This window comes from Trichoderma citrinoviride, assembly GCF_003025115.1.
Source record: "Trichoderma citrinoviride strain TUCIM 6016 unplaced genomic scaffold BBK36scaffold_9, whole genome shotgun sequence".
Taxonomy (NCBI): Eukaryota; Fungi; Ascomycota; class Sordariomycetes; order Hypocreales; family Hypocreaceae; genus Trichoderma; species Trichoderma citrinoviride.
In genome coordinates, this window is record NW_020194717.1 from 657,376 (window position 1) to 672,882 (window position 15,507).

At 52.6% G+C, this 15,507-nt stretch overlaps 5 protein-coding genes across 5 annotated transcripts; 2 read left to right on the top strand and 3 right to left on the bottom strand.

The window, feature by feature from the left end:
- Positions 1-435: 435 nt before the first annotated feature.
- BBK36DRAFT_1142177 (hypothetical protein) lies at positions 436-2,377 on the top strand (the record flags this gene model as incomplete). The annotated part of the gene is made up of 2 exons (XM_024893506.1): positions 436-1,246; positions 1,317-2,377. 2 exons carry the CDS (start codon positions 436-438, stop codon positions 2,375-2,377), a joined length of 1,872 nt encoding a protein of 623 aa, XP_024748495.1.
- A 364-nt stretch (positions 2,378-2,741) lies between these two features.
- Positions 2,742-5,104, bottom strand: BBK36DRAFT_1169934 (hypothetical protein; the record flags this gene model as incomplete). The annotated part of the gene is made up of 11 exons (XM_024895387.1): positions 2,742-2,780; positions 2,858-2,937; positions 3,048-3,263; positions 3,340-3,448; positions 3,505-3,570; positions 3,635-3,785; positions 3,855-4,014; positions 4,075-4,462; positions 4,542-4,624; positions 4,683-4,864; positions 5,052-5,104. The coding sequence occupies 11 exons, from the start codon at positions 5,102-5,104 to the stop codon at positions 2,742-2,744; spliced, it is 1,527 nt and encodes a 508-aa protein (XP_024748496.1).
- Positions 5,105-6,473: 1,369 nt separating this feature from the next.
- Positions 6,474-8,860, top strand: BBK36DRAFT_1122292 (Amidophosphoribosyltransferase; the record flags this gene model as incomplete). Its single annotated transcript, XM_024890930.1, has 12 exons — positions 6,474-6,497; positions 6,577-6,646; positions 6,717-6,891; positions 6,954-7,100; positions 7,175-7,327; positions 7,388-7,749; positions 7,809-7,825; positions 7,907-7,985; positions 8,023-8,183; positions 8,270-8,347; positions 8,404-8,431; positions 8,493-8,860. 12 exons carry the CDS (start codon positions 6,474-6,476, stop codon positions 8,858-8,860), a joined length of 1,662 nt encoding a protein of 553 aa, XP_024748497.1.
- A 952-nt stretch (positions 8,861-9,812) lies between these two features.
- On the bottom strand, positions 9,813-11,574 carry BBK36DRAFT_1204414 (hypothetical protein; the record flags this gene model as incomplete). The annotated part of the gene is made up of 4 exons (XM_024897306.1): positions 9,813-10,518; positions 10,637-10,727; positions 10,839-11,019; positions 11,077-11,574. 4 exons carry the CDS (start codon positions 11,572-11,574, stop codon positions 9,813-9,815), a joined length of 1,476 nt encoding a protein of 491 aa, XP_024748498.1.
- Positions 11,575-13,547: 1,973 nt separating this feature from the next.
- On the bottom strand, positions 13,548-14,336 carry BBK36DRAFT_1142181 (hypothetical protein; the record flags this gene model as incomplete). The annotated part of the gene is made up of 1 exon (XM_024893507.1): positions 13,548-14,336. The coding sequence occupies one exon, from the start codon at positions 14,334-14,336 to the stop codon at positions 13,548-13,550; it is 789 nt and encodes a 262-aa protein (XP_024748499.1).
- Positions 14,337-15,507: the final 1,171 nt, after the last annotated feature.

Consider the following 15,507-nt stretch of genomic DNA (forward strand, 5'->3'; position numbering starts at 1 on the left):
TGCCTATGAGATGAAGATCCGGAAGGTCAAGCGGTATCTTATTAGCTTATCCCCACGTTTTCTCTTCCTTCTCTTCTTCCTCTTCTTTGACAGAGCTGGCCTTGCTTTTTTCTTTACCTTTTTCTTTCTTTGTTGCTTTTCTTCTTTTTCCTTTCTTGATATGGGGAAGTGTTGTTCTTTTGAAACTCCGTTTTAAGTGTGCAGAACTGGTTTCTTGCACGGGTGTGGCTCCTAATTCCTGTGTCTTTTCTTTTCCCTTCCTTCATTTCCCTTCTCTGCTTTCTTTCCATTTCGTCGTTTATCTTTCCAGAAGACATAATCTTGCATGTTGTGATGAATGAGAGCAAGTTGATTGAAGCCGGACTATAACAGCGGTGCTCAGAAAACACAAAGAAAATATAGACCAGAGGGAGGAACAGTACTGTCTAGTGAACCATGGCGCCGACCTCGAAGCCGGAGAAAAGACGCTCGATTCCCAAGTTCGACACGGAAAACCAACTCGACAATGACATTAGACACTTTCGGGGAGCGGCAAGAGATGGTATCGAGAATGAAGGACAACTGAAGAGGGCCCTCGTGGGACTGCCGGGCCAGGGCGAAGAGTTGGACGCTGATACGGATGGTGCTCCCAAATCTCTCCCTTTCATTTCTCTTCCTTACGCCCCTCCTCCTTCAAACCCGGCCGAAGGCCGCCCAATTACTACTCTTGTGCCCATCCAAGAGAGTGACGTGGTCGCCGCTCCGGCAGCCGCTCCGCCCCCCAAGCCGACCTTCAAGACCATTCCCAAGGCAGTTTCAGAGCCAACCTCCACGTCGTCTTCCAAGCGGCCCGTCTATACATTGGGCTCCATTCTTCCGAAAGGCACAGCCACGGGAATAGCCGGAAACTTTCAGTCGGCATCTGTACGCCCTCAGAGGACTACCCTCAGCGCTGCCCTGCCCAAGGCCACGGGTATTGACCCTGATGACGATAGCGACGACAGCGATGATGAGGAGGGAGATGACATTGAGAGTGACGATGAGGATAAGGACGATACCCGCAAGCCACCTGCCGGCAAACCCAGCAAATCATCGACGGCAACTCGACCCGTCATTACATCCTCAGTCTTAGCGGATCACAGGGAGGGAATAGGGGCAGCCACGCCGACGAGCATTCCAAAAGCAAGTGGAATAGCGGCGGCGGCTGATCATACGTCTAGGGGAACGACAGGTGGTGAAAAGGCCGCTATTGCGATTGCAACCATCGGTGAGTACATACATCCAGACCAGAGGACCATTTGGGGGTTTTGGATAGAATTTACTCATCAACAGTGCAGGCTTCGTCGTTGTTCTTCTGGCCATGGTTTGGTTCTTTTTGCGCCGCGTATCCAAGCGCAACCCTGGCTCAAAGCCCGTTTGGCCGGCCAACTTTCCCTCCGGCAACAACATCGCCAACGGCACTCGACGCGTCTCCAGCAAATTTAGCGACAAGTTCTTGTCCTTGAGAGATCGCATCGTGCCCGGCGCCAATGGCTGGAGCAGTCTCGATGATGGGACTGTATATGACAACGACAAGTCCCCCCTGCTGGAGGCGTCCGATGCCAAGGCCAAGCGGGGGAAGAGAACAACGAGGACGCCCTCGCGCGTCATGGTGAACCCGTATGGCATGGTCTTCCGCAAGCCAAGGCACGACTCGACGTGGTCGGACATTATGCTGCCGGCCGGCGAAAAGGCGCCGCCGCTACCTCAGTCCCCTGCCGCAAGTCTCGCCCACAGCTCGGTCATGTCAGAGAAAATCCCCCCATTGCCGCCAATGCCTGCCTCCGTCATGTCACCAACCGCGCCCGTCAGCCCGTCGGTCGTCTCGGATAGGCAAGCGGCAGCGGCGGCTCATCTGGAGAATGCGAGGAAGAGCGTGGCCGCGAGCGTGCACAACAAATCCCTCCAGACGCCTCTGCGCCGCAACACCAACATGAGCGACCTCTCGTCCCTGTCCTCGGGCTTCGGCGACGGGGACATCATCATCATGCCCCCTACCGCTGCCGTTGCGATGAAGTCGGCCCACCCCAGCGTTGTCGACTCCCACGTGAACCTCCTTGCCGTCAGGGGCTCCGAGAGGGTGAGCTTCGCCAGCCAGTCGGCCGGCAGCAGAGACACCGTCTACACGAGCGTGTCCGATGACGGGCGCCCTCACTTCCGTCCCGTTTCCGCTTGGGTCCGCCACCAGCAGTCGCGCCGGGCGAAGGTGGCCGTGCCGAGCGCGGAGAATGGAATCCCTGCTATGCCTGATCCTGTGCCCCAGCAGGGGTTTGATTTGATGATGCCTGATGAGCAGGAGCCGAGGCGAGTGGAATCTTCAATGTGGAAGGATAAGAAGGGGGATAAGGAGACGGCTTGACGGGGTGCGGGTTTGGTGAATGGGGGGTGAAGGAGGATGAGATTGTTGTGTGTATGAACTGAAAGGTCAAGTGGAATCGGATGGAGAAGAGTGAGGGAGGAAAAGGGAAAGGGAAAGGGCTGGAAAAGAAGCAATTTCGACATTGATATGTATATGAGGATAAATGGATTGGCTCGCCCGGTCTCGAAGCTGGTATGGCCTATTCAGTCTTTTATATTATACAGCCTCTCACAGTCTACTTCCATATCTGACTTCACACCACCAAGCCCAAAATGCAAGGCTGCAAACCCCTCTATTTGCCTCTTGAACTTCTTTCCGCATCTTTTGCTCATCTTTGTTTCTGCTTACTCTTCATTTCACGTCTTTATTTGTAGGGAAACATTTCCCAGAAGCCGATTTCCATCTATCATGTCACGCCCCTCTTGTTAGCCGAGCGCCTTCTGGGATGGAGGTAAAGGGACTAGGGGTGTGGAAGCGTACTCTTGTTGCGTGGACGAATATCTTGATGAGCTCCTCTATTCTGCTGGGCGATTGCAGCCGGATATTCTTCTCGATGAGTTCTATTGCCATCACACCCAACATGGAAGTTTAGTCAGCCAGTCTCTTTCTCTCTTGTCTCGAAGGGGGGTGGGGTGGAGCAAAGAGCAGAGTATATATATATTTGACGTACCGCTTCCTAATCTCACGGCTTCGACATAGTCGTCGGCCTTGTAGTTCTCGATCCAAGCCCAGTATGTGTTGCCCTCGCGGACGGTGTCGGCGTGGGCGTGGAGCATCTTTGCGACGGCGCCGTAGCCGAGGAGGCAGGGGGCGAGGGCCATCTGGAGGGCGAGCCAGTCTTCGCTTTGGCCGACGTCGAGGACGTAGCGGGTGTATGCGGTGCAGGCTGTTATTCAAGAACAATGTTAGAGCCTACGGGAGTGTAAGGGGAGGGGGTTGCGACGGGAAAGGGATGATCTTGCCTTGGAGTTCCTCGGTGGCTTCGATTTCAGGCTTGGATATGCCAAAGGAGTTGCAGTAGTTTATGTGGAGCTTCATTTCGTGGAGGATGTGGCTGATGATTTCGTTGGACTGGATGTGTTTGTAAGGATGAGGCGCGTTTCGGGAAGGAGGTTGGGTGGACGGACTCTTGATATGTCGCCGATGGTCTTTGCTTTGTATGCTGCTAAAGCGTTTGCTCTGGAGAAGTGAACCTTTGTGTCTTTGTCAGTGATACTTAGGGACAATGAGTGGTCGTAAGTTCGGATGGGGGTTTACCAAGTAAAGATAGTCCTGAATGATGTATCCCTTGAAGGACTCGAGCGGTAGTGTCCCGTTGCCCAGAGCCATGACGAAGGGATGGTAGACGAACTCATTCCAGACGTCGCGTACGGCGGGGTGTTCGAGCAGGTATTCGACAAAGTATCCTCTATCAACATCATCAGCATTGGCCAAGAACGCTCAAGGTAAGAAAAGTGGGGTGTTGGATGATGCTCACGGGGAGAAAGGAAGAGTGTATGTCGAGTGGAAGTGGTCAAGTGGTCCGTTTCCATTTCCAATCTTGGGAGCCGTCTTGATGCCTGCTTCTATGTAGCGACAAGCACCGCGGACAGCTGTGGGCACATCGGCGCCTTGCGCAAGACGAGCTGCAATGGCCGCTGTATAACAGTTAGCACACTCTCGTAGACACTGGTCGTTGTCAGACAATTGTTACTGACAAGCTAGAGAGCAGCCCGTTCCGTGAGTGCTTGTGCTCTCCTGATACGGGCTCTCGATCCGAACCACCGTCCCCTCTGGTCCGATCAGAACATCGATGACAACTTCTTTTTCTTCTTTTGCCTTTGCCACCATGAAGTCTCTTCGGAAAGGCATGTGGCCGCCCTTGACGAGGACCCATTTTGGTCCTAGCTCCTGAATCTTGCGTCCCATGGCTTCGACGTCGGCAACTGACTGTATCTCTCCGGGTTCGCGGCCATTTTGCGATAAGAGGAGGGTTGCTTCTGGGATGTTGGGCGTGAGGACGGTGGTGTGAGGGAGGAGGTGCTGGGTTAGTTGGGCGATGGCTTCATGAGGGAGAAGCTGGTGTCCTGATGTTGAGACCATGACCTACGGACGAGGCGATATCTCTTGTCAGCTTTGCATGCTATGTGTTTTGTGAAGTTTTGGCTGATGTGGTTTGGCGTACTGGGTCGACTACTAGAGCTGGGACCTTGTATTTGGTGACCATTTGGGCAATGATTTGGATTGTTTCGGCGGATGCCAGCATCCCTTGATGAAGCTGGTCAGCGGTGGATGTGAAGGGTGCAGATGTGACGGGGAAATTCACCTGTTTTGATGACATCGGCACCGACATCTTCGAGACAGGCCTCGATTTGCTTTCCAACGACTTCGGACGGTATGACGTGGACGCCGGTGACGCCTTTGGTGTTTTGGATGGTCAGCGCCGTGGTGGAGGTCATTGCGTAGCAGCCATGCGCGGCGAGGACCTTTTGGTCTGCTTCTAGGCCACTGTATTTGCATGTGCATTAGTGAAGAGCACGAGCATATGGAAAGCTATTGAGATTTGTCTGAGGGCTATGACATTGGGAAGTGAGAGAAGTGAAGTAGTGATAAGATGAGCTCGGAACGGTCAGTTGGTGATGATGTTCTGTTTGCGCTGAATGATATGCATTGGAACCGGGATATTGGCACTTACGCCCCCCCTGAAGGGTCCGACCCGGCAACGACGAGGACCTTTCCGTTGATCATGGCGCCCGTGATGGAGGCAATGGAAGTCGAGCTTCTGGTTATCTGGGCGGAAAGAGCTCAGATATGACTTTGGAGATGCAAAAGGCGCGGAATAGCTGCAGCTCTGCTTGGAGGTGGGGCAGAAAATGTCGAGGTGTGTCGATTTCATGGGGTGGGGCTGATCTGAGGTGAAGCTGATTTATTATGCGGCTCGCATGTTGTCATAGGTAAGAGAGATTATTGCTAGATGAAGGCTTTATGAGACTCTATCCTATTCACATGTTAAGATAGAAGAGGAATTCAGCTGTTGTCTTTAATTAACCTGATGTAGGAATTAAAGGGAGTGGTGAGTTGTAGCGCATGCTGATGACATAGGCTTGGGAGAATCGTGATACTAACTGGAAGAATAGCATGCAGATGAAAACTGCTAATTTGTTATATGAATGAGGTAGAGCAAACAAGGTCAGCTTGATCTGATCCCTCAATTTGTCGCAAGGACTACGGTATAGAGAAACAGAATATCGAATGAGGTCCAGCCAGTTGGAAAGACAAGGGTTGCCATGGTTGAGTCGTGGACAAGTGTAACGCATGGAAGAGACAACCCCTGTATCTAGCTGGGTATTATGTGCCTACGGAGTACAGGCATGGTGTTCGAGACGCATCACGGAAGCACGCACTTACACAAGGGATGCTAAGCGCGCTGCATCCAGCCGTTGCCTTGCATGTACAATAAGACAACGCTTCCAAGATGCATGCTGCGTTCTATAATATGTATGCTCACCATCTTAGCCTGTGGCTGTCGATTCTTCAGGCATGGCTCACTGTCTGTTATCTCTGCAGCGTCCCCACTTGTTCTCTTCAGTGAGGAGGACGACATCGGAGGCCAGTGTCTTGCCACTTTTCCCGCACTGCCCGAGCTACAAGGCATCACCCCTGAAGTTGAAGGGATTCGAGGACTGGAATAGCATCAGAAAGCATCAGAGAGGATAGTAACAGAGAATATACAGTGGGGGACAGCAAGACATCATCTCAGATGGGGGTTATAAGACTGAAGTGTACGGCTCGGCATCAACTACTAGAAGCCTTTGGGGGTCAGAGACCATTCCATGTAGGTACTATGTGAACCCCACGTTCCCTTGCAGGCCGTTTGATGGATCTAGTCTGGCAGATCCTGCGGGGTTTAAAAAAAAAAAAAAAATCCTAATCGCGAAACTTGACTTCTTTGCGCCAAAACTTGCCTCCAATCGAGACGTTTTGCGCCGCAACCCGCGTCACCACGAGCGTCCATTGCGATCTCTGCAGCGCATCTCTGCGTTGTCGTGCTGATTGTCAACAGCTGAGGCTCACGATTGTTTCATTTCCGCCAAATCCGTCGTGAACCGTCGTCAAGATGTGTGGCGTCACTGGCTTGATGGTTCGTCTCCTCCAGAGAGAATCCCGCTGCAACGCTGGCAAGGATCTTTGCTAACTCTGCACAATTTCCTGGAATCTAGCTCGGCGACCCGGAGGCCACTACGGCTGCCATCGAGCTGCACGAGAGTCTCTACTACCTCCAACACGCAAGTTTGACTCCTGTCCGTGGCCACGCCTGTTGAGCTCGAAGCTAATAGGGAATGGAGGAAAAAATAGCGAGGCCAGGATGCTGCCGGTATCTCAGTCTGTAACGGAGGCCGAGTCTACCAGCGGAAGGGCCTGGGCATGGCGCAAAAGGTCTTTTCCGAGTTTGACGGGTTTGCTCTCCTCGAGCAGCTGCCTGGTGCTTTCGGCATTGCCCACGTCCGCTATCCCACCGCCGGCACCTCGTCTGCGTATGTGATGCTCTAGCCATTCGACCGATGCTTCGAGCGGAGTGCTGATACAGAGCCAATAGATCTGAAGCGCAGCCGCTATACGTCAACTCCCCCTTTGGCCTGTCCATCAGCGTCAACGGCAACCTCATCAACCCCGACTACCTTCGCGAGTTCCTGGACAGCGAGGCCCGCCGACACATCAACTCGGACTCGGACTCTGAGCTCCTGTGCGTCTCTACGTCTTCATAATCGTGTGCTGGCTGGATGATTCCCATGGGCAATTTCTGACCTCAAGCCACAGGCTCAACGTTTTTGCCCATTCGCTTAATGAGCTCGGCAAGGCTCGAGTCAACGTCGACGACATCTTCGCCTCTCTGCGTGACGTCTATGCCAAGTGCCAGGGAGCTTATGCTTGCACTGCCATGGTCACTGGATTTGGTATTCTAGGTTTCAGGTACGTTCCTTTGACTACCATGCCAGGAGATTGGACTAATGTTGACTCGACTAATCACAGAGACGCAAACGGCATTCGACCTCTCTGCTTCGGCTCTCGACCGTCTCAAACCCTGCCTGGCGCCAAGGATTACTTCCTCGCCTCGGAATCCGTTGCTCTCAGACAGCTTGGATTCACCGATATCATCGACATCAAGCCCGGCCAGGCCGTCTTCTGCCAGAAGAACGGCACTGTCCACTTCCGCCAGATCGTGGAGCCGAAATCGTATACCCCTGACGTCTTCGAGTACGTCTACCTGGCTCGACCTGACAGCTGCATTGATGGCATTTCCGTGCACCGCAGCCGGCAAAACATGGGTGTTAAGCTGGCAAAGAAGATGAGGGAGGTCCTGACTGAAAAGGAGATTGCGGAGATCGATGTTGGTATGTAACTGAGCCCCTTGAAAGCGCTGACGGATTAGAGCTAACATGTGCAATTCCAGTCATCCCGGTTCCAGAGGTGAGGATCAGTCCAGTCCCATCTACATACACCTACCAGGGAGTTTCACGTCTTCGAATTTTCCACTAACCTGCCAATCAGACTAGTAACACGGCCGCGGCTACTCTGGCAAGCTGTCTGGATCGTCCGTACTCAAATGCTTTCGTGAAGAACCGCTATGGTAAGATACTCTCGCGTGGCAATTCGGGCACCAGGAGCTAACTTCAGTTTTGTCTTCCGCACTTTCATCTTGCCTGGCCAAGAGGCTCGAAAGAAGGGCATCCGTCGAAAGCTCTCCCCTATCGAATCCGAGTTTGACGGAAAGGCGATTTGCATCGTTGACGACTCCATCGTGAGAGGAAACACATCGCGTGAGATTGTATGTGTAAACTCGGTCACGAGTAGCTATCGCTGCTACGACTGGAACTGATCACCTTAAGAATCTGGTGGCTGACTGTGTTTCAGGTGCAAATGGCTAGGGAAGCTGGAGCAACTCGTGTCTACGTTGTCTCATGTTCTCCCGAGATCATGAACCAGCACATCGTAAGTCTGATCCCGACTAAGCCTCGAGTTGTGCTAACCCAGTGCCACTTCTCCAGTACGGAATCGATCTCGCCGACCCTGATGGTAAGAAACGTCCTTTAAAACCCCCATAGCTCCTGCAGCCTGCTGACCAGCTTCCCCTTAGAACTTGTGGCATACAACAGAACCACCGAACAAGTTGCCGAGAACATCCAGGCGGACAAGGTCATCTTCCAGAGCTTGGATGACCTCAAGGCGGCCTGCGTCGAAGCGGCTGGAGAAGGAAGCGAGGTCAAGGAGTTCGAGGTCGGAGTCTTCTCCGGCAAGTACATCACCGAGGTGCCCGATGGCTACTTTGAGCACATTAGCCAGCTCCGAGGCAAGAACAAGAAGCGCAAGACGCCCAACTGCTCAGAGGCCATGCTGATTGCCAACGGCGGCGTCGTCAACATGGCCCCCGGCCAAAATGGAGCACAGGGCAATGGGACCAGGAACGGCGTCATGAGCCCGTCCTACCGGGAGGATATTAAGTAAGTGACTGATTGCCCTATAGCAGCATGGCATGTTGACTGACGGATCTACAGCATCTATAACATTGCCAACTGATTGACGACTTTCGGAGCTGTACTGGCGTATAGACATTCTGGACTGGGACTCATCGATATTTTGAGCCATATATATCGAGCGAATGCGGAGGTCCGCAAAGACGACAGGGGAGAGAACATGAAACATTGTGGAACTTGAATCCGTCCACCGAGGCAGAATACGCGTCGGAATTTGATGAGTCTGCCGGCTCAGCTGCCAGTGGCACTTGGGGATCGTCCAAGGAGGCCCGTTGTAGCTCGGAAGCCGCCGTGTGTGCACATCTGACTCTGCGTGTGTTCTGCCTCAGAAACCCGAAAAAGAAGACAAAAACAAAATAAAGAACAGAACATGCTGAATCCCTTGGCATCATGATTTTTTTGCGGCGAGCAATGGGAGGCACATCATGAATTTAATGCAGGGCGGAACACTAGACGGCAAGGAGGAAAAAAATCACTGAAATAGATCTTGGGCGTGGCCTTTTGTTTTTGCTAGCTTAGCACATATGAATCTAGCGAATGTTAAACGCTGGGGATTTGTGAGAGCAATTTGAAAGAGCTTTTTACCGCATATTATGGTCTTTTGGTAGCTGAAGCCTGATGATGCCGTCGACATGGATGCCTCCCCGTAAGGTGGCTGAGGAGAGACGAGGAGTTGCCAAAGGTTGCCTGCTTTGCCGCTCTAACAAAGCAAACTGCGATGGCCTCTCTCCTCGGAGATAGTGTATTGCTGACTGCCCACGCTACTAAGGTATCGCAGCCCATGTACCCTTTCGCGCCGATGAGGCCGCTCGAGCCATACAGCGAATTTGACTCGGTGATGACGGTCCGGCAGTCGAACACGGTCGGGGTGGCGGAGCTGGTCTGGTCCTCGTAGGTGTAACCGCTGCACTGGGTCACACGCTCTACAGCGCGTTGCAGGGGTAGCTCGGGGCGCTGGCGTTGGACTTTGACCACGAGGCCCAGGCAACCTGGGGGCTGCACACCGGGAGGGTGATGAAGCCGGGGGTCGTGATGTCCTTCTTCGCGAGGTCTTGCAGAGTCTGCTGGCTCTGTGGGCTGGCGGGGGCCCCTCCATTCGCGTTGCCGTTGGCGACGTACGTGTTGACGGATCCCGCGATGAGATCGGACAAGGTGAGGTTACCCCAGCGCCCCGAGACGAGTTCGTCCAGTCCCGGTGGTGCGGTGAAATGGGTCGGGTTACCGCCGTCAGGATAGACTAGATAATACAAGCTGCCGTTATGACATGAATAGGTGGCTTCTTGGGTGTCCTCGGTCATGTACTGGGTCAACGGGTTAACCGTGCCGCAGGGATAGCCCGAGTCAACAACGAAGGCGTGAGTGCCGGAGACGGTCCAGAGGGCCGGGATGGACAAGCCGTAGAAGACTTTCTGGATGTGGTCCCCCAGGAGGTTCTCCGTGTCTGTAACCGAACTGCCGTTACACTCGATGAGATTGCCATTGGCAATCATAGATCCGAGGAGCTGGACAGAGGCTTCTGATCCATTGAACAATGTATAGACCTGGTTTTCGACAACAGTGGCCCAGCCGGAGACCACCTGTCCCATGGTGGCACTGAAGGTTGCCTGGGCCTTTGGTGTCCATTGTTTACTGCATAGATCTGGTCAGCGAGTTTGCTCTTAGTGAAATGGCCCAGCACCATTGCGTTGATAGCCGCAGAGTAACCCCTGCACTCAGTGATCTAACAACGAGCAACGATGGCACTTACTTTGAGCTGCCATCGACCGTAGCGGGAATGACTGCAGTTCCTAACACGAGGGTGGCATTAACGATATCTTTGGCTGTGTTGGCGCCGGCGTCTCCCAGAGCGACAAGACTCGGCAGACCTCCAAAATCTGGGGGAGGGGGTGAGGTCAGCAGGTGTCGATGCGGTGGTTCATGAGAGGAAGAGGAAGCAAGCTGGGACTCACATCCGTCCAAGTATGCCGCGGTGATTGCCGTGACGCCGAGATCCAGCAGGTTGCGTAATATCAGGAGCCACTTCTCGTTATGTTTCGGACGCACCGGTGCGAAGGTGTCCTCCATGGACATAATCGAGAACATGTTGGCTTGTGCAGATGAGTAAAATTGGCCGTATAAATCGTAGTATAGCTGAAATGCGAATCTGTGTCAGCTAACTTGCATCAAGGCCGGAGGGATGAGACTTACCTCGTTAATCATGTTGAAAGAGTTATAAATCTCAGTGGCCGCGGGCCCCGAACCACCCTTACCGTCAGTTCCTTCAAAATAGCCGCAAGGTAGGGTCTGATCACAATTGCCTCCTGCGAGCAATCCACAGTCCGTTTTGTTAGGGGCGTGAAGCGTGTTCATGACGGATGCACTGAAAGTGGTTTTGCCCTTGTCATATTGAGTCCAGACTCGGATGACGTCTTTCCAAGCATCGTCGGCGTCCAACTCCGACCAGCGCTGGGCGCAGCCCGTAAACAGAGCATTTTCAGCAGCTGGATCCGAACAGGTCAAGGAGGTCCAGTTGCCAATTCGGTCGCCCTCTTCTTGATTACCGGTGCTAGCAGGGAGCTGAGGGTGCGTTGATTCGGCGGAAGATGTGCTGATGAAGGAGGACAAGGTGGCAAGGGTGATATATAGAAGTCCAAGGGAGGCACCGCGCGGCCGAAGCCACGCGGAAGATCTGAGGGAAGGCGGCATCGAGTTATGCACCCGCCGTGACTGGAAAGAGGCCGGGATGCGAAGACGGCAGAGCATACGACAAGCTTCGCTGCCACGTGAAGGACAGGAAGATTTTATCGTGGGTTTACGTTGTTCTGCAACTCTGCAACCTATGAGCCGGCATTTGCAGTGATGAGTATACTATCCCTCGCGAATCTTTAATAGCGGGTGACTTATTAAACCAAGTCAGCCAGTTAGTTCTGCATAGATAGGAAGAGTGGCAGTTTGACTGTACCTTGTGGAGCGCAATCGTAGATATATCCTGATGTAAAACAGCAAAGGTATTTGAAGCTAATTGTATGAATACCAGAACCGGAGCATATTGCATGTAGATGGGAAGCGAGCGTGTATGAGCCACAAATCGTATGACCAGAGAAACTTCTTGTATCAGGCGTGCTCCCAGAAGGCTTTGGTAAGGAACGCAGATATACAACGAGCCAGCTGGCCGTTGTAGTCGTATGTAAACAAAAGACCCCAAAGCCCTTTAACTTCCGTAAATTGTCACCGACCAACAGACATAATATAACCAATGATTGACCCGCACGAGACATTTGAGCCATTGATGATGGTTAGCGTGGGTGAGCTGGGCCATGGGTTCTACCGGGGTGATGAGGCTCAGTCGCTGAGGAGCGCGAAGCGAGGTTGCCGTTGGACGGGAACGCGGCACGACTGGTGTGGAATTAATGTCCAGGGGCAGCCTTGAAGGAGCCAAGCGGATTAAGCTTCCATCGAGAGTCGATTTCAGGAGGGTGGCTGCTGCCATGACCCACGGTTAATGGGCGGTGTTACATGCAAAGAGATGGGATATATGCCATCACTGGGCTCTAGAGGCTGTATAAGGGATGGAGTGCTGTTGAACGAGCAGGATTGGATCAAAGAATGCGATGAGGAGATTGGATCTGGAGATAAGCGATAGGTTGGAAGAATTGATGGCAATTCAAGGCAAGGACTTGTAGGTTATCAGGAGGCTCGATATGTATTATCGAAGGATCGTTGATAGTAGCTCCTTCTTGGTCCCCTTCTTAATGTGCTAGGCAAAGCAATGTTGAGGCATCGCGGCCCAAACTCTTTGCTCCTAGCGGCTATACAACGTTGCACCGAGCGCATACCTCGGCACATTAAGACATTGGCTGTTGGTGGAAATAGGGACGGTATAAGCACCAGTGTAGAGATCTAAGACGGCAAAAGTGGTCGCTTCGCTTTTGTCTGATGGCCTGTTCAACATTGACAGATCAGACCCTCACAAGACCGCAGAGAGGGTTGACAAGGAGTGAAGTCGGTTGGTTGTTGCAAGTACCTAGTTCGGTGGGGCCTTTCCCTGTGCATCTTGGGAAAGAAATAACGCCCGAAAGCGCCTACAGCTTGATATCAGCCGAAGGTGGTCGACTGTCTCCATGCCGACATGGGTATTCAGACCAGGGTGGTTAGGTGACGGCGGAGTGGCCAGGGAGTATCCGGCTGAAAGCTATTACTGGCGGGTATTGCTAAAGGAATTCCTTCAGTTGCTATGTGATACTGTCTATCTATGCTATTCTCAACAGTGGTCTCTAAGATATTTGAGGGGGCAAAATGAAGTGAAGCTGAGTATCCAGCTGTTCAGGCAGGACCTTAAGAATCTCAATAGACCCTGTCGTAGATCTTCTGTAGCGAATATCCTGAAAATCCTTTCCCAATCGGCTTAGCAGTGTTCCAAACTAATCGTATGTAAGGTAAGACTGGGTGGGAATTGATGATGCACCATGCTTATATAGATGCTTAATTTGGACGAGCACTGAACACGACTGAACACCACAAAACAGGGTTTGGACTGCTGATTTTGTATCTAATGTTCATGCCGCAAACAGTCTGACATTATGGTGATAGAAGAACGGCCCAAAATATAGTATCGAGGCCAACTGACTGAACAAGGGGAAGAACCCGCGGGCTTTAGGTGAAAGGGCATGCCTCCACATTCATCCAAGATAGATCAGGGCAACCAGTACCGCCAGCAGCGTAAGTAATGTCGACGATGCTGTTACGCGAGGGCTGCCAAAAGCGGGGAATGAAGTCGGACATGTGAGGTTCGAATTCGGCGAGCAGACGTAGCCTGTGGCCCTGGCCAAGGCAGTTAGGCTGGACGCGGCTGCAGAATCGATTGTCACCGCGCACGGGTTGGTGGTCGGAGTCGGGAGAAGGTCACACAGTGACTCGTAAAAGGTGAAGTTGTATGCTAGGGCATTCGCGGCGCCGCAAACCTCGGCGGATGTGGCCACCTCGAGATCTGGTGCCTGCCCAGACTTGCTCACGGTGAAGACGGTGTAGAAGGTTTCGCTGTGCGCCAAGCTGAAGAAGGTAGAGCAGTTGTCGTACTCCAGGCTCCAGGCAATGGTCCATACGCCGTCCGGGTAGGCAATAGTGTTGACAGGAGCGCTGAGCAGGAGAGGGTCGTTGGACTTCTGGCTCTGGGTGGCCACGTCGAGGCCGATAGTAATGGGTACGTTGCCAACCCAGCCCGGCGATCTCTTGTTGTTGCCTTGCCACAAGTCGAACTTGATTGTGGCGTCTATCGGAGTCACAGCTGGATTCTGTACCGCAAACACGATGGGCATCAGCGGGCTGGGAGCGTAAGTTGCATTGTGAGGAAATAGTAAGTCTATTTCAAAGGCGGCGGGAAAGGTAACGAGAGGTTTATCGCCCATTGCAGTCATCAGACCGGTCATAAGCACAACCCAGGCGAGGCGGACATGACTGAAAATGCCCATAGTAGATGAGGAGACAACTTGAAGGGAAGGGAAATGGAAAGACGAATTGACAAGTAGCCTGCATTGAGTAGCTGGCTACTGAAGGGGATTGGAAAAGGAAAGAATTCGTTTAGGTGGGAGAACAAAGCGAAGAGAAGGAAGAAGAAGCAATCATCACAAGTTGGCGCATCAACATGATCGTGTCTTTCGAGTCGGCGGCTTGCGGGCATCACATGCGGCAGGTAATCTCCTGCTGCATGCAAAAGGCTCCTCATCAGCGGTCTTTCAAGACCGGACCAACAATCTGTATGAAAAGCACGGCTCCGCGGGAAAGACGGCACGCAGGAACCGTTGGTAGACCCTTGTTCGATACCCTGTCGATCCCACGAGTCAGTCCAATGGTAGGCCAGATTCGCACGATATGTCTACTGCTATGCTTGGACACCCCTGTCAGGAACACGCCGGGAGATGTCTACATAGGGCCTGTTACCCACCTACAAGTACGGAATACTTAGGTAATGATGGGAGCAGTTCCGCTTCAGTTTACAGCAGTCTATCTGACATCTGTCTGTTGGTTGCTCCATGTCTTATTCCAAAGTTCGAATTAGCAACCGAATAGTGTACCAAATTGCAATATAGTTTCAGCCTCTTTCGAAATCATTGACATATATGAAGTGGCCAGGTTAAATGGCAAGAAAGCCCTGGTAGTAAGCCAAACGTGGTAAACGTGTTATGTAACGTTGGACTTTTGGTCTTGCTGGCTGACGAACAACAGCTCGATGTGGGTTTAGTAGCGGATGTGGCCGAGGATGCATCTACGAAGGCCTCAGTATGTCGCTCCTGAAAACAGCACCTCTTACTTCTCCCGTGCTTCTATTGGACACAACATATCCTCAACAATGTAGAATTTATGGCATGGCATGGCAGAGTTTGCTGCACGCTGCTATGAGGGATTGACTTGTAGTGCCAACCGTGCCGAGATGATGCGGCGGCGCTCTGGATACACAAAGGTCAGCCACCATGCCACTTTCACCTGACGAGACAAGGCATGGCATTCCTCTCAATAGACACCGTCGGCATCACTCTGGCCACTTTTGAGTTGCTCTGAGTTGCTCCTTTGTCCTCGAACAAGCATCAAAAACTATGATGGCGCCAACATCAATCGAAGCTAGCCTTCTCCTGCTCGGGCAGC